General features: G+C 38.2%; 1 protein-coding gene across 5 annotated transcripts in view; it reads right to left on the bottom strand.

The window, feature by feature from the left end:
* Positions 1-25,013, bottom strand: part of Ankrd12 (ankyrin repeat domain 12) — a 109,480-nt gene that overhangs the window by 37,145 nt on the left and 47,322 nt on the right. For 4 of the 5 annotated variants that reach the window (XM_075951129.1, XM_075951132.1, XM_075951130.1 and 1 more), the window contains 2 exons: positions 24,142-24,284; positions 20,649-20,796 (listed from right to left, as the gene is read on the bottom strand). In XM_075951129.1, the coding sequence (XP_075807244.1) occupies positions 20,649-20,796; positions 24,142-24,284 (291 nt within the window). Of the gene's footprint in view, positions 1-8,066; positions 8,147-20,648; positions 20,797-24,141; positions 24,285-25,013 lie in introns of those variants that run through there. The other variant, XM_075951133.1, reaches the window with a different exon arrangement.

Genomic DNA, 25,013 nt, shown 5'->3' with positions numbered 1-25,013 from the left:
CTCCAACACTGAGATTAAAGATTGCACACATACATGTACCTACCTGTACAGGCTGGAGGTTTTTTTTTAAGTGAGTGCTGGAAATCAAACTCATGTTCTCATAACTGCAAAGGAAGTACTTACGCACTAGCCTGTTAGCCCAGTCCTTCATTATAGATTTTAAGTTACTTAAAGTAGGCTCAGCAGCCGTACAACCAAGAGTCGAGAATAGAATGTGTCAGATTTGAACATGATCAGAGTTCAGTCACTGCTCATTTTGTAATATATGTGATTATATCAAGTAGACATTACTAAATTAGTACTTAGTTACATGCTGACATCCGTATCATTTAACTATGAATTTTCCAAAACTGATACAGCTATAATACATCTAAAAAGCAAGGAATGTGGGTATAAATACCTAAATATCACATAAAATTGATGAATAACTCATCATGACTATGTAAGAAAGTCAGACCTTGACTAGTGATTGGGTAGGTGAATTATAATTTTGACCTTGTAATAGTAATTATAATTAAAATATTGTAATGCTACCATATCACATAAAGTATGGCTGTGACATTCTGTGAGTTAGTTTTCTGAACGCGTATTCCTGTACTGACTAACTCACCTTCCCCAGCACCTCCTTGAGAGATGTGGAATCTGAGCATAGGTAATAAGGAAGCAGAGTTTATATCTAGATAGTCTGAGAGAGCTGTGTGGTTAATATAGCTGCTCTCAAAAGGGGCAGGGAAGAGACAAGTTTGAGTTATTCCCAATGTCAAACCCTCCATCACCAAGTCTGTGAATCTGCTTCTTTCTCCCATCTCACCCCAACTCGTCCTATGCCTCCCAATGCTGCCTTTCATAGTCTTCTCATCATAAATATTTATCTATTAGGATTTTATTGACATTAGGTATACTTCCAAGAAAAAAATCTTTACATTTGGTATGGTGTTTGTAAGCCTTCTGGAAATGACCTCATATATTAAAAAAGTCCTAAGCTTGGGGCTGCAGAAGACAGCTTACAGTAACAACACTTACTGATCCTTGCAGAGGACCTGACTTAGGTTCCCAACCCCAACATTGGGTGGTTTACAAATGCTTAAAACTCTAGTTCCAGTGTATCAGATGACCCTTACTGGCCACCGTGTTACATGGTGCACATACACGCACTCGGGCACACAGACATAAAATAAAATAAATAAATCTTCTTTTTAAATGTCCTAAGCTATACTTCAGTAATTGAGGTGTTTCATTCACTTTAAAATACTTGTTGTCCTTTTAATAAAAGCAAAATAGTTTATGATGAAGAACACAGAGATGGGTAAATTAAGAGAACAAAATTCCAAACTAATGTTAGTGTCTAAGAGAACTTTTTTTTCCCCAGAGACAGGGTTTCTCTGTAGCTCTGGAGCCTGTCCTGGAACTAGCTCTTATACACCAGTCTGGCCTCAAACTCACAAAAGATCTGCCTGTCTCTGCCTCCTGAGTGCTGGGATTAAAGGCCTGCGCCACCACTGCCTGGCTCTAAGAGAACATTTATAACTTGAATAATTTTCATAACTTATTTTAAAGCATTACATTTGATTTTATTTCCATTTAGTGAAATCAGAAAAACTAGAGTAAATTTCTAAACTTCAGGTCTGTCCTTCTAAATTACTGACTTATTCTGTCATTCCAGAAAGCCGATAAACTTACAATTTTCTGCACATCTAGCCTGAGACATTCCTGCGGTTTTGTCTTTATCCCTTGTTCATCAGTAGAAGATGTCTTCTCATCACTGACAGTATGATGAAGTAAACAGTTCAGTTTAAGTCCATTAGTGAGGACGCCTTGTTTTGTTGAGACAGTCTCACTATGAAACCCAGATTGGCCTTAAACTGTCTGACCCTCTGCTGCTCAGCCTCCCAAGAGCTAGGACTGCCAATCATCACAACTGACATACCACATCTTTATTAATATTTACTTTAAATTACATGTATATGTGTGTCTGCATGTGGGTATGTGCGGGTGCCTCCAGGTGCCAGAGGTATTGGATCCGACAGGCAGTTGAGAGCTGCCTGTTGTGGATGCTAGAAACTGAACTTTGGTCCTTTGGAAGAACAGTGCACAGTCTTAACCACTGAGCCATCTCTCTAGCTCTAAAATACAAGTTCTTGATAACATTTTTCACAAAAACTCCAATATTTTGCTCTGATACATGCCAAATCATTGCTATCATTCTAGAAATTTTCATGAAAATTTTAATCTTAATCTTTATGTTTTCTTGTTCTATACTTAAGATTATAACATGCTTGACTAGTTCTGTGTGTTTTAACTATCTTTTTTCCCATAAATAATCCCAAACAAGTTGTGGTTGTCTACACATTCAATTTTAGCACTCAGGGAATTAAGGCAGAGGATTATTGCTTATTATTAATAATAATTGTTAATTATTACATAATTAATTATAACAATACATAACTAATTACATAATTAAATATAATAATAATGATTATTATTGTTGTTGATTCTTGACAAGTTAAAGGTTAGCCTGGGCTACAAGGCAAGATTTCTCTAAAAAAAAATCAGGAAGAAAATAAAGACGGGAAAAGAGGGAGGGAAGGATAGGGATGAGAGAATGAATGAATGAATGAATGAATGAATGAATGAATAAATGAGTTATAAGCACATCTATAATCCTAGCACTGGCCCTGACCTCTATCTCAGTCCGGCCAGTAGCTGGCTCCTTTGCTTTTTTGGTCTTCAGGTTGAACACCAATATCTGTCTCTGGGTTTTTATTAATCATGCTATATACCCAGATGATTTTCCTCAAATCTCTGGATTTCTTTTCATATTGATAAAGGAAAAAACCATTTGCTGAATAAACATTTTCCCCTAAGAGAGAGAGCTGATAGCAGAACCTGGGAATATCTCTAATTTGTGTCTTCTAGCTGAGACTACTCCCTGCAATCTGGCTGAGTTTGAGACTCTCTGGCACCTCCTAGGAAACAGTGTCTCACAACAGAAGCAGACCTGTTCTATGTCTATTTTAAGTGGTTCCTTTGTTCTGCATTAACTAAAATCATATATGAAGAGTCATATATGTTTATGTTTGTTTATGCTACCTTGACAAGGAATCAAGCAATAGAAAAACATAAGCTACATTTTAGAAAACAAATCTTGGTATCTTTCACATCCCCTGAGAACTATAGCTTAGAAACAGAAAGTAGGTCTTTCCGTTTCTCTTTCTCTCTCTCCCTAATAATGCTGTGTATTCCAGGCTAGCCTCCTATTTTTCCTCCTGTATCCTCCTCTTGAATGCTGGGATTGCAGGTATACACCACACCTGCTTTATACAGTGCTAAGAATTCAACTCAAGCTTCGTGTATTCTACACAAGCACCCCAGAAACCCAACAACATCGCTTCATGTAGTTGCTTTTAAATTTTAAATTTCTAAACTTCAATTCTCCAAAATGAATATTAAGTGTTTGATTACTATTATGAGAAAATAAGTCATGTGTATTTGGAAATATGCTTATCAGATGTAACTTGCTTTCTTCCTGCAATAACAGGTTCTGCTAAGGAAATTACCATTGTGTGTTTCAGGATGAAACAGAAGGAAAAAGACATGATCAACAGCTGAGAAAACTATGCTTAAAAGCAAAATCTACATTAGGAATAAACTGCTTCCTGGGTTTATGGTGAAGATCAAGTACAGCATCTGTTCCTATCGTAAATACAACCAAGGACTGTAGCACTCTGCATATTTCTGAATTAGTCATCACCCAACTCCTTTCTGTCAAAAATGTAACATAGAAACTGATTCTGTAAAAATGGTGGGTTTTTTTAACTGAAAGTAAAACAAGTATCATTACAAAAATTTTGATGTCACTAAAGGAAACTGACAAAAATCACCCAGGGTCAGATATTCCATTATGAATACATACATTACATTACATGGAGGTCCTTTTACCATGACTAGAAAGCCATTTTCTTTGTATGAGATGAAATTGATTAACCTGAGCTTATTTAAATGCATGTAGATATAATCAATATTTTTAAGTTAATGGCCTTTTTAAGGGTTCTGCTCAAAGGTGTGCTTATTTAGAGTTTTAATTTTAAATATTCAGTAATAGTTCACCACTACAATTATGTGACAGACTCACTTTAAGGACTTACACTGTACTAATTTGTAGCTATCCAGAGCACAGTGAAGCTATGCCTGGAATTTCTCATTTATGTATGATAAGCAAATTAAAGATATAAAACATGTTTTTTAAGTTTCTCTTTTGGAATAAGCAATTAAATTACCGGAAGGGCACACATAAACACGTTGCAACACGTTTTTGGAGGGGCACACATGAAAGCGCTGCAGCATGCTTCTGGAGGGGCACAGATGAACACGCTGCAGCATGCTTCTGGAGGGGCACACATGAATACGCTGCAGCATGCTTCTGGAGGGGCACAGATGAACACGCTGTAGCATGCTTCTGGAGGGGCACACGTAAACACGCTGCAGCATGCTTCTGGAGGGGCACACGTAAACACGCTGCAGCATGCTTCTGGAGGGGCACACATGAACACGCTGTAGCATGCTTCTGGAGGGGCACAGATGAACACGCTGCAGCATGCTTCTGGAGGGGCACACATGAACACGCTGCAGCATGCTTCTGGAGGGGCAGATGAACACGCTGTAGCATGCTTCTGGAGGGGCACAGATGAACACGCTGCAGCATGCTTCTGGAGGGGCACACATGAACACGCTGCAGCATGCTTCTGGAGGGGCACAGATGAACACGCTGCAGCATGCTTCTGGAGGGGCACAGATGAACACGCTGCAGCATGCTTCTGGAGGGGCACAGATGAACACGCTGCAGCATGCTTCTGGAGGGGCACAGATGAACACGCTGTAGCATGCTTCTGGAGGGGCACAGATGAACACGCTGTAGCATGCTTCTGGAGGGGCACAGATGAACACGCTGCAGCATGCTTCTGGAGGGGCACACGTAAACACGCTGTAGCATGCTTCTGGAGGGGCACACGTAAACACGCTGTAGCATGCTTCTGGAGGGGCACACATGAACACGCTGTAGCATGCTTCTGGAGGGGCACAGATGAACACGCTGTAGCATGCTTCTGGAGGGGCACACATGAACACGCTGTAGCATGCTTCTGGAGGTCTGAGGACAACTTGAGAGAATTAGCTCGCTCCTTCCGAAACCTTGTGGGCTTTAGAGACTGAACTCAGGCTGTCACAGTCTTTACTGCTGAACCGTTTCACAAGCCCGAAAACATGCCGTTTTTTCTTTTTTTGAAATGGGGTTTCATTATGTAATTGGTAACTACTAACATGTTATTCATCTAGTACTAAAGAATGAAATTTTTGGAACATTAGGTAATTTAGGCATTCACCCCTCTTTGTTGTCTTAAAACTTTGTATATATTTCCATTATAATTATTCCACTGCTGGGCAGTGGTGGTGCAAATGTCTTTAATCTCAGCATTTGGGAGACAGAGGCAGGCAAATCTCTGTGAGTTCAAGGCCAGGCTGGTCTACAAGAGCTAGTTCAAGGACAGGATCCAGAGTTACAGAGAAACCCTGTCTCGAAAAACCAAAACCAAACAAAAAAACTTCGTAGTTTCCATTAACAATTATTTCACCACTGGGCAGTGGTGGTGCACTCCTTTAATTCCAGCACTCAGGAGGTACCAGCCTGGTCTACAGAGTAAGGTCCAGGATAGCAAGGGCTACACAGAGAAATCCTGTCTTGAAAAACCAAAAAGGCTGGCCTCAAACTCACAGAGATCCACCTGCCTCTGCCTCCCAAGTTCTGAGATTAAAGGCGTGCACCACCACTGCCTCACGGATTTCATCTTCTACAAGAGGTCTAACTCTTTCTATGTCTTCAATATCTGAAGTTATTACAACATGCTACTTGGAAAGGAACAAAAATACTATTTACATTTAAACTTCACATGTTAGAAAATCTTTTACTCTAGTATAGCAGTAAGAAAATGCTTTTCTTTAAATTTTTAAATGTTATTTTATGTGTCTGCTGTGACATTGCATATATATATATCTGTGAAGCACGTGTGTGCACCTGGGCGTGCCCAAGGAGACCAGAAAGTGACATTGGATAACCTGGAATTGGAGCTAGAGAGGGTTTTGAGCCTCCATTTGGGTGCTAGGAAACAAGTTTAGGTCCTCCGGAAGACAGCCAGCACTCTTAATTGCTGAGTCATTCTCCAAATCCCAAATGCCTTTATTCTAAAAAATATGATGTGTATCAAGTTTGAATGCTAATGATCAAATATGTTGATCTAATTAATATCTGGACACTCTGAAAATCCCATCAAGAACTTTCTACGGCTCTTATATTTCTAACTCTGCTTTGAGATTTCCTATGATCATGCTTCTACTGTGTTAAGATGTTAATGTCACATAGCCCATTTCATATAAAATTCTGGTAAATTCTGACAAATATTGGCTTATTTTGAACTCTTGATTAACTGCTATTAACCCACAGGTATACACCAATATTTTTCATAGCCACTAAAATGAAAAAACTGAAGAAAATAGTCTCATAAATTATGGCAATATTTTTGGCAGAATATTAAAATGTACTATTTTAATACTGAGAAATGATTCAAAATACAGGACATTTTGTGTAGTTCATGACACCAATGCACCCAGTAAACACTGGGGAAAACAATGCATTGGTCTCCGTTCAAAGGGCTCATTATCTTGCAGAAGACTCTAAAAGCATTCACGAGGACAGAGCATGTCTCTGGGTAAGCTGAAATAGAGAGATGAGAGATCTCTACAATAGCTACTGTAAAAAGGCCAGATTACCAGCAGAGGAAGACATGGAAAAGTGTCTTTTAACAATGACAGGCATTTCAAAATGTGTTCACTGGGAACTCCTTAAATGAAAAGGCTCATTTAACAAAATCTCTACTTAGATAACTAGTGAGTCTTGGAGAGAATGGGGGGCGGGCACTATGTGACACATTTCCCCATTACTAAAATTATAATTCATGAGCAAGGTCTGGCTGGGTATGACCGAATTCTTAGCATGACAACAAGAAAATTATATGTAGTAAGTACTACTATTAGGTAGGATTTTGAACAGGGAGAAATGATTTTTGCACTTAAGCTAACATTGAGTAAGACTAGGAAACAGGCCAGGAGTGGTGGCACACACCTTTAATCCCAGTATTGGGAGGCAGAGGCAGGTAGATGTCTATGAGTTCAGGGCCAGCCTGGTCTACATTGCAAATTCAAAGCCAGCAAGGAGACCCTATCTATAAAAAACAAAACAAACAGAAAAGGTACATTCAGGATAAGGGGACAAACAACTAAAAAATTAAGCAAATTTATATCACACCCCTGTATCCAAACAATCAGGACATGTACTCCTGCAGTAGTATCATACATATCTGGGCATGCTATAAAACTGCTACTCAAACTGCAGTAATTCATACCCTGAGCCAGTCTACTGATGATACTATTCATTAGAAAATAGGATACTGCACCAAAAATGGAAATAAATTAATTACACAATTACACCACTAAGTAGATACTGTTTTTATCAGCTGACATTTCTTCACAGCATTTTCCCTAGTGACAAAAAAAGCAGTACATTCAAAGACATTCTGGCACAGGTCCCTTATCTTGGGGATTGGTGGACTTGGTATCAACAGCAGTGTTTATTGGACAGCTACTTTGAGCAGAACTGATACAAAACACAATATTTTGGGGAATAAAATGCATCTGAAATGCTACATATATGACACTGTTACTCCAAGTTTATTTAAGGTGTGAAATTGCCAGGCTCGGTTATCTTCTAATTTTGTAACCCTCAAGTGTATCTGTCACATGGACGGCACCTCTGAGGGATAACGATGATGTGGGACTTTCACACACAAACATCTATGGGCAGTTAAACTAATTCTTCATTAAATAATGCGTTCTGGATTTTGATTGGTTGAAGATTGATAATGTTAAGTTTAATAAGGACCTCATGTAAATTAAAGAATAAAATTTGGGTTATTTTCATCAGTCTTCAGCAACTCCAAAATCTTTGTTACGATACTTACTGACAATTTTTGCATCATTCCTTGAGGCACTTTGATCAAGCAATAATTCAGGCACATTCACCATGTGGAAAATAAATATTCTGAAAAATCAATACATAGCTGATGAACACAGGAAATAGTACTAGTGAAAAATACAAAAGGTTTTAGAAGATTTGTCCTACTCTAATTAAAACATGTAAGTTCAAACAAAATGCTTTTATCTGAAAAATTTTTCACAGCACTTTGTTCTACATAAGATTTTTTAACACAAGCTGCTTTATAAAGCTGTAGCTTCTTGAAGAATCAAAATTAGAGTTCATAGCAATACTAAAACATTGCATATAAAACGTTCTACCTAAAAAATTTTTTTCTACTTTTTCATGAAAAATAATAAATTTTAACTGATAAATCCTGATTCCATACAGCAGGAAGGACGTATAAAAGACCTCCAGCTTTTAGGTAGAGATTTGCAAATGGTTTGAATGTAAAAACTGACTGGAAATATTGGAACTATTATATTATTACCTCTTTTCTTAACCAGCTCTACTTACAGTGCTTAAACAACGCCTAACACATAGAAGGTGTTCAGAAATAGTGGTAAGATAAACTTAAATGGAAGGAAAAGGAAGAAACGGTAGTTAGGGTGGCTTTCAAGTACAGCTGAGTGATGTCGTCGTTAAGAAAGGAAAAACCATAGTGGTACAAATGAGGCAAGTAAGTTTCATTTGTGTGTGTTGATTTCTGAGGTTTCACAGAGGGAATAGAAGTGGCAATATCCAGCCGCAACTAAACTAAGTTTTTGAAGTTTTAGAGAAAAGTCTGGGATTGAAAGATGTGTTTGGAGGTTCTTAGTATGTAAATGGCAGTTTAAAATGATGACGTGTGCTGAACTCATCTGGTAGACTGTTAAGAGAAAAGGGTCCATAAGTGAAATATTTGAGAAGACCATACATGAATCAAGGAAAAGAACATAAATGTCTATAAACAAACTTGGAATAAAGCAGTCTAAGATGGTGGTAGAAAGTCAAAGGGAATTATGCCCCAGACATCAAGACATTAGAAAAGTAAACAAGCATTTTCAACTTCCAGTTTGAACAGAAAATATCTAAACTACTTCTAAAGGATCTAGCAGTGAAGATCCATTTGTAATTTTACTAAAAACAGGTTCCATGAAAAGTAGTTAGTCTATATTATACTTGAAGTTCAGGTGTGAAAACAACAGACTACTAAAAATTAATAAGGGTCTGGAGGGGTGGCTCGTTCGTTAGAGCACTGGCTACTTTTCCAGAGGACTTGTGCTTAATTCCCAGCACCCAAACGGAGGCTCACAACCTGTAGCTCCAGTCTGGAACTCCAGCCCAAGGGGATCCAACGCTACCTCTGGCTTCTTTGGGCACCAAGTGCACAAGTAGTGTTCATACATGCAATACACAAACACGCATGCAGACAAAACACCCATATATATAATTTTTAAAAAAATAATCCAGGGCTACTTCTGCAGCTTCTAGCTCTATACTTCAGTATAGCTTCATGAGCACTCTAGTGTAATACCATTCCAGATTCTGACTCCTTGTAATATTTCACACAGAAATGTTTTATGTACATAGATAAGCATACACAGAGGTTTAAAAGCAATACTCATGACTAGGGACGTAGTTCAGGAATGAAGTACTTCCCTAACATGTGTGAAGGTCTAGGTTTGATACCCAGCACTGCAAAATCAAACCAACTAAACCAAACCAAACAAAACACCAAATAATGTTAGTTGGTCACATTATAAAAATTAGCTACAAGATATGATTATTCATCTTAACTTTTCCAACCCAATACACATGAAAATCTTTCCAAGCAGCTGCAACTCAAAGCACACCATCAACATATTTGAGTTTTTAATCAATCTCCTAGTGATGCTTGCATATTTTAAAAATTTTTTGCCAGTGGCACTGGGATTTGTCTCTGCTGCATGTACGGGCTTTTTGGGATCCTATTCTCTTTGGATGTATATCTTGCTCAGCCTAGATGTAGTGGGGAGGGGCTTGGACTTTCCACAGGGCAAGGTGCCTTGCCCTCTCTTAGGATTTGAGGGGTTGGGGTAGAAGGGTGTGTGGAGGGACTGGGAGAAGAGGAAGTGGGAATCTGGATTGGTATTATTTCCAAAAAAATCTAATAATTTTTTTTGCCATTAAAAAGAGTATTGTAAGCCGGGCGGTGGTGGCGCACGCCTTTAATCCCAGCACTCGGGAGGCAGAGGTAGGCGGATCTCTGTGAGTTCGAGACCAGCCTGGTCTACAAGAGCTAGTTCCAGGACAGGCTCCAAAACCACAGAGAAACCCTGTCTCGAAAAACCAAAAAAAAAAAAAAAAGAGTATTGTAATAGGCACTCTGATATGGGAGAATGGTCTGTATTCTGTCAATTATATTTTAAATAAATTCTGATTGGTCAGTAGCCAGGCAGGAAGTATAGGCGGGACAACCAGACAGGAAGTAGAGGTGGATCAATGAGAACAGGAGAATTCTGGGAAGAAGGAAGCCCATTCCTCCGTAGTCCTGACCCGATCACAGAAGAAGCAAGATGTGACTGCCCTGCTGAATAAGGTATTGAGCCACATGGCTAACACAGACAAGAATAATGGGCTATATAAGAGTTAATAAGAAGCCTGAGCTAATGGGCCAATCAGTTTATAATTAATGTAGACCTCTGTGTGATTTCTTTGGGACTTAACGATTGCAGGAACTGGGCAGGACAGAAACCCTGGCATCAGCACTTTTAGTATTCCCAGGAGTGTGCCTAACTAAAAAAGCGGTTTAAATATTTTAAGAATATTTTTGTGAAGTTGGGCCAATAAGATGACTCAGCTACTAACACTAATGGCACATGCCACCAAACCTGATGGCTTGAGTAAATCCCTGGACCCACATGGCTGAAGGAGAGAACTCTAGCAAGTCGTCCTATGACCTCCATATGACATGAACACACACACATTTTCATATTCATGCTCTCTCTCATAAGTAATGAATAAAATTTAAAATATCTTTGTGTGGTAAAATTCAAATGACACAAAAGTATAACCTAGAGCTATTCTGCTTCCTAACAATCAGTTTCTACATATTCACACCTGCATTCACCATATATCTATAGCACTTGAGACATACCTTGCCCCATCACCTCATCCACAAATACTTTAGGATTCATTTCTAAATTAAGGTCTCTTGTACTATGTTAAACTGTTGACAGACATTCAGAAGCAAAGCAATAATTCACTTACTTCCCTGCCATTTTTGGGGGGAAGGGTTGAGACAGGGTTTCACTGTTCTAGAACTACGTAGGCCAAGCTGGCCTTGAACTCACAGAGATCCACCTGCCTCTGCTTCCCTGAGTGCTGGGATACAAGGCATGTGCCACCACTGCCTGGCTACTTCCCTGCCTTTTAAATTCCATTCTTTTGTTAGGTAACCACTTTATTTGATTTATTCTTCCAAGGTGAGGAAAGTATGAACCACTATGCTTTTTGAGTCTTCTTTCTTCCCCCTTTCTTGAGTCAGGGTCTCACCATGTAGCCCTGGCTGGCCTTGAACTCATCATGGAGATCTGCCCTCCTGCCTCTGCCTCAAGTGCTAGAATTAAAAGCATGCACTACCATGCTCAGCTGCTAGGTTTTTAAAACACTTGCAGTTCTCTGTTTTTGTTTGTCTCACAGGTTAAATTATACTTGTCCAGGTATTTTAAATTTATATAAATTTAGTTTTCAAGTTCTTTAGGTTCACTGGATCTATTACTTTACTTTTATTTATTCATTCATTCATTTAATTATTTTTATTCATTTTATTTATTTGCTTTACTTTATTTTCTAAAATAACAATTAAATGGTTTAATTCACTTACTTACTGAATTACCACGTCTTGTTAGCTTCTTCTACAAATATTGCATTTGTTGAGGTGTCTGTATTTTCCTGGAGACTGAACTTAGAGCCTCATACATGCTAGGAATAGGTAACAATTTACCAACTAAGCCACAGTCCTGACCCCAAACTTTGATTTCTAGACCTGTCTTGCCCTGTGGTCCAGGATGGACCTGGAACTAGTAAGTTTCCTGTCCTCTTGCATGCTGGAAGCACATGCCATTTCTAAGACTACCTGTAGAGCATCAGAATTTTTCTAACTGACCATTTTTGATGCTGAACTTAGATTTTCCTCTAGTTCCTTTATTTAGTGGGGTTAAATTGTGTTCAGTTAAGCTGACTGCTCTCTTATACCTCCAGGCAACCCTGAAGGGTTGTTAACTTTTTTTTTTTTTATCAGTGCATGGCACCCTGACATAAAGTAATCCAAGTGGCAGCTCATGGTGCAGGAAGAAGGTAAAGTAACTTTTTCCTAAAAAGCAGTTGAAGATCTGGAAAGAAGCCTGTCTGCTAGCGGGTTTCACAGTCCCAGCTAGTACAGTGGACTAAGTCACCTACATACACAGTCCTTGAACTCATGTGAGAGAGAACCTTGATATACTCTCCCAGGGTCTCTGCTTACTGAGCAGTATCTAAGTACTTTACATATTAAATTTACATTTCCTACTACACAGCAAAGAGATAAAAGTTGCCACTTTTATAAATTTTACCTATAGTTTAGCTCCTTTAATATTACTTCTTTCAAATATTGATTGATACCATCATTTTACTAATGTTATATTTCCTCTTTATTTTTATAACAATATTATAATAGCAATAATATTAGTAATATTGTAACTATTACTGTTATATTTCCTCTTTTTCACCTCCACTTTCCTCCTATAATTAATTATTCCTTTCGCAAAAATTATATAATACCTATTATGTGGTATATAACTATATAACACCCCTCATCTTAAGAATTAGTATTATGTGATATACACATATGCATGCATACACGTACATACACACACACACACACCTCATCCATAAGAAGGGCTTACTACCCAGTGTTACAACTGGAGTGTAATCCCTGGAACCCACATGGTGGAAAAGAACCTACTTCTGAAAGTGTCTTCTGACCTCCACATTCATGGCATGGCACACATGCCCTGTTCCCCCTCTACATATAATGAATAAGTAAATGTCTAAAAAATTAGTTTGTCAGCATCCTGAATCTTACAAGTGCTATTTGACTGAGTTTTATGTAAACTTCTCCTGGAGAGCAAATCACCCATGTATGCCATGCGTAAATTTTTAATGTTGCTTATTTTCTCTGAAGTTCAATGTGCATTTCAAGCTATTTCAGGGGTGGGTACAGGTTCTCCCTTTTCTTTTCCACACAAGTGAGTCTGCGTAGAACAAAAGCTGCTTAGGTCGCTACAACCTTGGTCTTGCCGACTGTACACTCCTGCTGCAGTTCAACACATACCTCTTAGAGTGCAGCTCGGTCCTGAGCACCAAAGACAGAGTTCTTTTATCAGAAACATGAGGCATTTTTATTCTTGCTTTTTATTTAATGGTAGTAATTGCTGATGTTCAATGGTTAGCTATATTAACAACTCATGTATTTAACCTGGGTTCATTTTCTAAAGATATTTCTTTTCTTTTTTAAAGATTTATTATTATGTAGTAAAGATTTATTATTATGTATGCCTGCATGCCAGAAGAGGGCGCCAGATCTCATTACAGATGGTTTTGAGACACCATGTGGTTGCTGGGAATTGAACTTAGGACCTCTGGAAGAATAGTCAATGCTCTTAGCCTCTGAGCCATCTCTCCAGAGACTAAAGATACTTCTTAATACAAAGAAGAGAAGTTTCCTAGTTTTAGGATGCCTATAGATTAGGCAAGATAATGGTTTTTTTCTGTTTACTTGGTTAATTAAAAAAAATAAACTGGTTCTTTAGCAATCTCTGATTAATACACATTAATGTTTAAAATTATCCTTATAAACCCATGGATTTAAATATGAGTTCTCAAACTTTGCAATTAATCTTATTAAACAAGACATTATGTTATTGTTGGCCAGTGGGAACTACTTCAAATAGTCTCTTGAGATCTTTTAACAAGACCTTGCACTAGTCTTTAATAACTAACTCTGAAGAGAAACAGTGTTCCAGACTCATTTTATGTGCATGCTCTGCCAAGGAGTGACCGTTCTCTTAGACCACATGGGAGCCAGCAATTATTGTAACTATATTACTCATTGCTTTTACTAGAGCAAGGACATTTTCATAGTGTATGTCTGTGTATGAGAGTGCAGGTGCCTGCGGAGGCCAGAGGCATCGGATCCTCTCTGGAGCTGGAGTTACTGGCGTTCTGAGCCACCTGACATGGGTGCTGGGAACTGAACTCAGATCGTCTGCAAGGATAGTATGTGCTCTTAGCCACAGAGCCATCTTTCACCCTGTATTGGTAAATATTTTAAATTTTACTTGAAAATAATTACCAAGTCCAAAAGTTTAAAAAATTGAAATTACTAAATACTATGTATCTTTTAACTAGATTTGCCTATGATTAATATTGTACACCCCTGCTTCACACACACTATTTTTTGTTATCTATCCATCTACTTTTATACTTGAAGTATAGGTTAGAGTAATTTCAGACACTAGAATCCTTTATTCATAAATACTTCAGTATTTCTTAAGAATAGATCTCAGCTGGGTTGTGGTGGTGCATACCTTTAATCGTAGCACTAAGAGGCAGAGGAAGGGGACTGGCGAGATGGCTCAGTGGTTAAGAGCACTGACTATTCTTCCAGAGGACCCAGGTTCAATTCCCAGCACCCACATGGCAGCTCGCAGCTGTCTGTAACTCCAGTTTCAGAGAATCTGTCATCGTTATACCAATGCACATGAAATAAGGTTAAATAAAGTTTTTTTTATAAAAAAGGTGCAACTGTAAACACAATGATGTTTAAAAAAATAAAATAAAGACGCAGAGGAAGGTGAAACTCTCTACAGCCTGGTCTACAGAATGAGTTCCAGGACAGCCAAGGTTACAGAGTGAAACCCTGTCTTGAAAACCTAATTTTAAAAATAATAAAAAGAACCTATTTAGCGGACGGTGGTAGAGCACACCTTTAATTCCAGCACTTGGGAGACAGAGGCAGGAGAAACTCTGAGTTTGAGGCCAGCCTGGTTTACAGTACGAGTTCCAGGACACTCGAGGCTACACAGAGAAACCCTGTCTTGAAAAACCAAAAAAGAATAGCTCTCAAGATTTAAAAACTCATGCTGGAAAAACAGCTTAGCCATTAAATGCACATACTATTCTTGCAGAGTACTAAAGTTGCTTCCCAGCAGCCATGTTGGGCACTTCACAACTGTCTGTAATTTCAGCTCCTAGGGATCAGAACCCCTTCTGGCATCTGTAGACATTGACTCCCATGCATACCGTGTGTGTGTGTGTGTGTGTGTGTGTGAGAAAAATAAAAATTCTCCTTACATGCCTCACTGTCGTCAGCCGCGTCCCTATCACACAGATAGATTACTTGTTATATGATCTAGTGATCCTCTCCACATTCACTTTTCTCCTTCAGTAGAGGTTCTAGCCTAGAACAGGTGCTACTTTTTAATTATGTCTTTCAAATTTTAAAATAGTTCTGCTATTTTTGCTGGCCTCTTTTAACACTGTCAATTCCTTTTTAAAAATGATTTTATGCACTTTTAAGTATGTCTGTGAGAGAGGGCAGTTGGGGGGGGGGCACAGTGCTCTCAGAAACTAGGTGAGGGTATCAGCTCCCTTGGAACTGGAATTACAGACTTCTGTGAGCAGCCATGTGGGTGCTGGAAATTGAACCTGGGTTCTCTACAAGAGCAGCCAGTGCTCTTAACCACTGAGCCATCTATTTAGCCCCATATACTGTCAATTCTTAGTCTTTATGACATTAAATTGGCTTTATTTTAAAAAACACTGAACATTCTTCATGATACCAAGTGCAGATGGTGATAATCTACACTTATCTGGAGGCTCACGCTGTGCATCTGCACTCACGGCTGGAGGCTCACGCTGTGCATCTGCACTCACATCTGGAGGCTCACGCTGTGCATCTGCACTCACATCTGGAGGCTCACGCTGTGCATCTGCACTCACATCTGGAGGCTCACGCTGTGCATCTGCACTCACATCTGGAGGCTCACACTGTGCATCTGCAATCACATCTGGAGGCTCACACTGTGCATCTGCAATCACATCTGGAGGCTCACGCTGTGCATCTGCACTCACATCTGGAGGCTCACGCTGTGCATCTGCACTCACATCTGGAGGCTCACACTGTGCATCTGCACTCACATCTGGAGGCTCACACTGTGCATCTGCAATCACATCTGGAGGCTCACGCTGTGCATCTCTTCTTACTTTGATGATGTTCATTTGGGTTACCCAGTCAAGAAACCCCTCAATTTCTCTGGCATATTACTGAGTTGTTCTTCCTCCTCTATTTATGATTATATAGGTCTAGCCATTTCTCAAAACTCAAAAAATGATAGATGTATGTATTTCCCAACACAATTATTAACAAGAGAAATCATAAACGAATGTTAAACTTCAGTTAACAAAATGTATGCTCAAGTATTCTGGGCTGTCTGCATCTTATTATGAACTGTCAAAATACAAGATGTGCCCTGGACATAGAAATGCACACCTTTAATCCTAGCACGTGGGAGGCACAGGCAGGAGAATATCTGAGTTTGAGATCAGTTTGGTCTACACAGTGAGTTCCAGGTCAGCCCAGGCTAGATAAAGCAATGGATGATAATATGGCAATGTAAAGGAAATACAGTAAAAGTTAACAATTGGAACATATAGTTGATGAGTATAGGGTATTTATTATGTATAATACTTGCTGTAAACATAAATATGTACTTACTATGTACAATTCCTTGAAAATTAATACACGAGTATTTTTCATAATGAAATGTTGAGAATTTGGGGGCTAAGGATGTATACTCAATTAGCAGAGTGCTTGCTTACTCTCACAGGCCTGGGGGCTTGTTCTCCAATACAACCAGGTATGGCGGCATATACCTGCAGTCACAGTACTTGGAAAGTGGAGGAAAGAGGACCATGAGTGCAACATCACAAATTCTGACTATATAGTGAGTTTGAGGTCTGGTCAGGCTACATAATACTCTGTCCTAAATAAAAAAAAAATGAGAATTTTAAAAACATACCATAAGAGGCTAGCTTACAAAGAAGACAAGCGGCAATGGGCGGTAATGATCCCCACAAAGGTTTCTGAGTGTGATATACTTAATACTGTCAATGAAAGCCAGACAACATTTAGATACTAACAGGTGACTGTGGTGGTGATAAATATCAGTGTCAAACCTATGTGAGTACAGGCTGGAGGTGTGCTCAGCCAGACCTCTTTGTGTGCACTAGAGCCTAAGCTTGATTTCTAGCACAGTGAAGACCGATGCTTTGACTGTGAGCCTTTAATGGCTAGGTCAGCTCTTCAACCCTTCTGATTAGATCAACGTTTATGTGTAGGGATGTGGTTATGTGACTGCCACAGTTCATGTACAGAGGTGAGAGGCTAACTTTTGGAGGTTGCTTCTCTCCTTTCACCATGTGGGTTCCAGGAATTAAAATCAGGTTGCAGGCTTGGCAGCAGGCACCTTTACCCATGTGCTGAGCCATTTTTAAAACAGTTTCATATGAGAACAACAATAAAAAATCCAAACAGCTGGTGTTTTTATTTGTTTTTGTGTGTGCGTGTCTTCACACGGTATGTCTTCATACAGTATGCACATGTATGGGGTGTATCTGTATGATGCTGTGCATGTATATTCGTGCTAGGGGTTAATGTTGAATGTCTTCCTTCATTACTCCCCATCTTGTATTCTGGTTTGACAATTTGTCTACTCTAGCGAGGCAGTCTACTTCAGAGTTCCCTCTCTGACTCCTCCCACACACTAGGATTACACCCACTCCATATCACTTTCCTGGCATTTTCTGTAGAAGATAGAGATCCAGACTTAGGTCTATAGAAGTAACAAGCACTTAACCCACGGAGACACAATCTACCAAAACCTCTATTCAAACAGCATTATTTTACAGTAGTATATATGTAATTGAGTATATACAGGTAATATATATATATATATATATAACTTAAATCAATAAATACTTTAGGTATATTTTTTAATCTATTATCCTTTATAGTTTATTTATTCAAGCAGATCAGAAGACATTTTTTCTTATTTTAAAATTTTTTAATGATTTATTTATTTTTATGTACATTGGTGCTCTGCCTGCATATATGCCTGTGTATGGGTTTCAGATCCCCTGGAACTGGAATTACAAACAGTTGTGAGCTGCCATGTGGTTTCTGGGAATTGAACCTGAGTCCTTTACAAGTGTAGCCAATGCTCTTAATCACTGAGCCATCTCTCCAGCCCTTATTTTAAAATCCTTAACAGAGTAAATACAAACCCACTTCTATTCTGTTACATAGTATATATGGAAGGATGTTTGTCTATTATTACAAAAACTAAACATGGGGCTAGAGAGAAGGCTCAGTGATTAAGAGCACTGGCTGCTATTCCAGAGGTCCTGAGTCCAATTCCCAGCAACCACATAGTGGCTACAACCATCTATAATGTGATCTAATGCCCTCTTCTGGCATAAAAGTATACATGAAGGTAGAGTACTCATACATAAAGGAAATAAATAAATCTTAAAGAGAAATGAAAAAAACTGACCATAAAAGAGTTAGTTTTCATTATGGATGTGGCTCTATGGTCACCCAAGCTCCAGGTTGTGTGCATCAGTACATGTCCATTAGTATATGTGCCTCTATACCTGTGCAGCACAAATTGGACTCGGTCAATCATTTTAAAAAATAAAGCAAGGTTATGAAGTTGGGAGGAGTGGTGACACAGTGAGGGATAGATTCCTAAGGAACTGAGGTGAATATGTTTACAATACATTGTGTATTTTTTTAAATGTATTTTATAACTAAATCTATCCTCCTTTTAAAAAAATAGATTCATTTACTTTTATGTATGAGTGTTTACCTAAATGTACTTAAGTACACCATGTGTACCTGCTGCCAATAGAAGCCATAATAGGATGCCGGATCTCCTAGAACTAGAATTACAGTTGGTTGGGAGGTGCTGGGTACAGAACCAGGTTCTGTAAGAGCAGCCAGTGGCTCTTATGCAATGAGTCATCACTCCAGCCCATAATGTACCCTTCCTTGTTGAATTAACTACACTTACTGCTGTCGTCTCTTCTTCACAAATGTTTTAGTTTTTGTTTGATGTTTAAATTGTAATCATAACCTCTTCTATAATCAACTGATGACAGTTTCAAGTCATTTTGAGATAGCTATGTAGTTAGTGATCATTGCTGTCTTTATTCCTTGGCTCATTTATTACCTTATCCACAATCTGGCAGCACTTCTTGGCCAATGGAGTACATGTACAACTACCTCTGTCCAAGACAACCAATTCCATACTCAGAAGGTGCGTTCTTATAGTCAGTCTTCCACATGAACAATAACTATTACGTAAGAGATAAAACTTCCTTCTTAAAACTCTTTTCAAACTGTTACTTCCTGTAAATGGCTAAAATTACACCTTGGTATTTAACCCCTTGTATATAATTTAATGTAAAAGTCACATGTTTTCTTGTAAGAATTGAGAATTTATCAAGGCATTGTCATTTGTCATACTTCTTTTTTCTTTAATTGAGTTTTGGCTGAAATATCCAATTTCAACCCAGAAAACTTCCTTCAACATGGGAAACTTTTTTTCCATAAAATCCACAAACTGTATTTTTTTAAACTCTTAAGTATATGCCAAATATTTTGTAACATGTTCCTCTGAGGGGCTAGGGGCTACCTAACAAGCACAGGGCAGTAGGTCCCATCCCCAGCTCAAAAATTATTTTGGATTGCTCTTTTTAGAAATTAAGTTTGCAGTCAGGTATGGTGGTGGATGCCTTTAATCCTAGCACTCAAGAGACAGAGGTGGGCAGAACGCTGAGGTCAAGGTCAGCCAGAAACACAAAGTAAGACCCTGCTCAGACAAACAAAACAAAAAACAAGTAATAATAAATAAAAGTTATATTTGTAAAGAAATTTCTTATTAGGGCTCAATCACCTAATTTACAAAAGCACAAACTGTGAAGATGACTTATCTCAAGAATCTTGAGAAAAGCTAAAATATATTAATAGCAACATAATACCAAATGGGGGGGGGGATGACAACAGCAATGTTGATAGGTATGCATGGCAAGATGTTCTGCAGTAAGACTAGATTAATAAAAGGTTAGTTCAGCAACTTACATAGTAATAATACAAAGAGGGTAAGAATGGTATTATGACTACATTCACATAAGCTGTATACAGCACACAAAGGTTAGTAACTACATCACCACAGCCAATTACATAAGCATTGAATAACTAGCTAGCATTATTTTAAGGTGCTCATTTTATGTACTACACACCAGTGCAGAATGTTTTATAAATTACCATGACTGAATACACATGAGCTGAAACTGTAGCTGGGCTTGGTGGTACACACCTGTAATCCCAGCACTCAGTAGAGTGAGGCAGGAAGATTTCAAGTTTGAGGCAGGAAGATTTCAAGTTTGAGGCTGGCCTGGGCTAAATAGCAAAACACTGTGTCAAAACAAGAAAGACACAAACCTGTGTAACTTTCATCATCACCAGACAAAGGCACCTCTCTTTTTAGCAGCAACTCCAGCTCCTCTGTCTCTGCTACATCCACTGGACGCTCTCCATGTTTATTAGCTTGAAATGGATTCCCACCATGACGAAGCAGCAGTTTCACTATCTGCAACATTAAACAGTAGGAATATTTAGTCCTGCCGTTTATTTCAAACCATTCTATTCTCCCTCTTCTTTTATGTGTATGAGTGGTTTTGTTTACATTCGTCTGTGTACCACTTGCTTGCCTGGTGCCCAAAGAGGTCAGAAGAGGGCATCAAATTCCCTGGGAGTGGCTGGAGTGACACATGGTCGTGAGCTGTCATATGGGTGCTGGGAACTGAATCAGGCAACTAGAAGAGCTGTATGTGGTCTTAGCTGCTGAGCCATCTCTCCGGCCACTCTCTTGATAACACAATATTCATTTGAATGCTATTTCATCTATTCTACATCCATGACTTTTAGTATCTACTCAAAAATTATCCTCCTCCTCCTCCTCCTTCTTCACTAATTCTACTTTCATTAAGCTCACTCCACCTGATGACCTCATCATCTATAAAGAAATGTTCTCCTTAAATTTTAAATGGGAGGAGTGGAACTGAAGAGATGGGTTAGGGGAGGTGGAGGATGGTTTCACAGCCTGGTCCCACACAGAGAGTTCCAGGATAGTCAGGGGTATGTAGAGAGTCTGGAAACAAAAGACTCTTGATCCTGTTGAAAGGTTTCTATGATCATCAGGAAGCAATCAATGTAAGTAAAGGGCATGAAAAACATGCCACAAAATTTCCAACATAAACAACCAACATTTTACAGATACCTCATACACAAACACTCTAATTAATAGTAAGTTATATGAACTTTAAATTGCTTAAAATACAACAGGCAACAAATGAGAAGGTAAAGAAAAATTATAAGCCAAAAAATAATAAATAAAGTTGAGTGGTGGTGGTGGCAGCTACCTTTCATTCCAGTACTTGGTTGGGAGGCAGAGACAGGCAGGCAGATCTCTGTGAGTTTAAGGCCAGCCTGGTCTACAGAGTGAGGCCCAGGACAGTCAGGGCTACATAAAGAAAGCCCGTCTTAAAAATAAATAATTAAATAAATAGTAATAGCTACCAAAATAGAACTGGGACTAAAGCAGCATAAAGATGTGTAGATAAGGGACAATGCACTCGTGAATGGCAGGGCACTGATTAGATTACTGGTAAGCTATGTCAACATTCGTCAACCCTCACCACTTAGGCCTGTTCATTGATCTGCTCTTTTCAACTTCCCCCTCCTTAGAATGTTTTACATGCTCCTTGAAGATATGATTTTTACTGAATGGAAAAATACTTTCTTATTTCTTAGCTTTAGTTCATAGGACATGATACAGATACATAGGGATAAGAATGTTTGGTGTGGGAGAATTGTCTGTAATCTGTCAATCATGTTATAAATAAAAGCTGATCGGCCAGGCAGGAAATATAGGCGGGAAAACCAGACAGGAAGTAGAAATGATGTAATGAGAACAGGAGAATTCTGGGAAGGAGAAAGTTGATTCCTCCCACTCCTGCCCAGACCACAGAAGCAGCAGGATGTCTCACTGAAAAAGGTACTGAGCCACATGGCTAACATGGATCAGAAAAATGGGTTAATCAAGATGTGAGAGTTAGCCACTGAGAGGCTAGAGCTAATGGGTCAATCAGCTTATAATTTATGGAGACCTATGTGTGATTTTCTTTGGGGATAAATAGTTGTGGGGTACCGGGCGGGACAGAAACCCCAACAAGCAGGACCTCCATGTTACAAATGTTTAGCAGCTTTTCTTTTCTTCCTTCTTAAGCACAAATAGAAGAGCAAGGAGAAAACAGTACTCAAAACTTCTTAAACTGTGAAAGTTAAAGAAATGGTTAAGAACTCTTATTGCTCTTGGAGAGGACCTAGGTTTAGCTCCCAGTACCAAAACGGTAGCTTACAACTTATCCACATGTGTATACCATGTTCTGTCTTTGCAGGTTCCTGTACACACATGGTGTTCATATGCATGCAAATGAAATATACATGTATGTATATTTTTAAACTCTTAGTCTTCAACAGAGCACAGCAGGGCCCTTCTAGAAGGGCTGCAAACATTATTGAATACTTAAAATATAGGAGCTCAAATGTCAACTTTTGTAAATACTGTGCAGCTATGAGCATATTTAGAAACTCAGGGTCACAGAAATATGTCTTAGTCATGAGGTATAATTTTACTCATGCAGTGTGTGTACTCACTGAGCCATCTCACCAGCCAACATTACAATGTCTTTAATGAGAAAAATGGGAAAATATCTTATAGAAAATAATGAAGAAAACAGCACTTTTCATTTCTAGAAATTATTTTTGTATATATAAAGTACAGCAATATAAAAGGAACTTTAGAGTTTTCTTCCCTTAAGTTTTCATTAACATTTTCAATTTCAAGGTTTGCTTGCATGTACAGTGTCTTCTATTCCTTCTTAATATTCCCTTTTAAAAGGTATAATTTTAAGGGCTGGAGAGACGATGCAGCAGTTAAAAGTCCTCGACACACAGACAATCTGGGTTGGGTTCCAACACCAACAAGGCAACAATCATCTGACAATTCAGTTCCAGGGGCTGCAATGCCCTCTTCTGGCCCTCACAAGCACTGCACACACATAGTATACAGACACAGACAAAATACCAAAAATACCCAGACATATTTTTTAAAAGCTCCCTCTACCCCCATACAGGGTTTTTCTCTGTGTGTAGCCCTGGCTGGTCTTGAACTCAAAGAAATCTGCCTTTGCCTTCTGAATGCTGGGATTAAAGGCATGAGCCACCACTGCCTGACTAAAAAAGCTTTTAAATAAAATAAAATAAGAAGAAACCTCTTTTTAAAAGTATTATGAGGAGATGGACACTCACAAGAGAGGCTAACTTATTTCATTAAGAGCAAAAGTGAACTCATCTTTTGTCAGTTGTAAACACTTTTAAAAAGACGAGTAACACGGCACTACTTTTGCTGTGTGTGTCCCAACCATACTCCATCTAGTTATCTGACAGACCAAAATATTAAACGTATTTAAAGAAAGTATTAAAAAGTATTTATCTGACAGAAGAAAATGTTTACCAAATTGTTTAACTTATTATCAATTAAATCCCATTTTATTTATTTGGGGGAGTTCTTTGAGTTTCACTCTGTGACCCTCTTTAGTCTACTCACTATGTAAGCCAGGATGACCTCAAGTGCTAGGACTAAAGGTGTGCACCACTATGCCTGGCTGAACATGGCTTATTTTATGAAAAAAAATACTAAATCAAATTAAGTACAAATAAGAAGTTAAAAAATAGAAAAGAAAAGAAAAAAGGATAAGGTGATCAAACAATGAATGAAATTCACAATCAGACACTGAGAAGTGTACTCAATTACTCCTGGTAGCCTTTGTTCTGTGAGAACACACCCCGGTGACTTCTTCTCCATACTCACATCTCTATGCCCACTGCTGGCAGAATCATGGAGGGGGGTGTCATCATCTAAGCCTTGTGTATTAACATCTGCTCCCGCTGCTATAAGTATTTTAGCGACATCATAATATCCAACATTGCACGCTTCATGCAAAGGTGTCCAACCTAAAGTAAGAATATAAATTAACAAGAGTTCAAAACATATGCTTTTTATATTCATATCTATATATTGCATATCAATTCTAAATTGAACATGATATGGAAAGAAAAGGGAAAGAGGAAGAAACTATTTAAAATAATCAAGAACATCATCAATTTTGCAGAAGGTTCATTTGAGGAAATATCTGTTTCAATGCAACTAAATTATTATATAAAATACTAATTTTATTCAGTTTTAATTTGGTTTAATCCATAATCATCAAAACTATAAAAATATTTTTAAAAGAGGTAAAATGAGTTAACTTTGGTAAGAATCAGCTAAAAACCTTTGTGTTTTATGCTCTATTATGCTCATATCTTTTCTAGACTTAATACTGCTTTTAAGAAAAATAGATCTGTCATTTTGTTTTCATAATTAAACATGTTCACTAATCAAATACTAGAAAACATTAAAAAACACAAACAGTACTATAATTGTATAATAATCCTATCACTCAAGTAAAAAATATTTAAAATCTCATGTAATTCTTACTAGCTTTCCCATATTCATAAACAAGAATGGATATTTGTTGAGGAATATTTTATTTGTGACTTTCAACATTTTTATTTTATTCATCTCTTAGCTAATATATATATATATATATATTTATTTATTTATTTATTTTTGGTTTTTCGAGACAGGGTTTCTCTGTGGCTTTGGGGCCCAGCTAGCTAATATTTTTTTAAGAGTTAGAA

The sequence above is a fragment of the Microtus pennsylvanicus genome, chromosome 17, assembly GCF_037038515.1.
Source record: "Microtus pennsylvanicus isolate mMicPen1 chromosome 17, mMicPen1.hap1, whole genome shotgun sequence".
NCBI lineage: Eukaryota > Metazoa > Chordata > Mammalia > Rodentia > Cricetidae > Microtus > Microtus pennsylvanicus.
The sequence above is the reverse complement of the archived record's forward strand: the minus strand, read 5'-3'. Positions and strand labels throughout refer to the sequence as shown.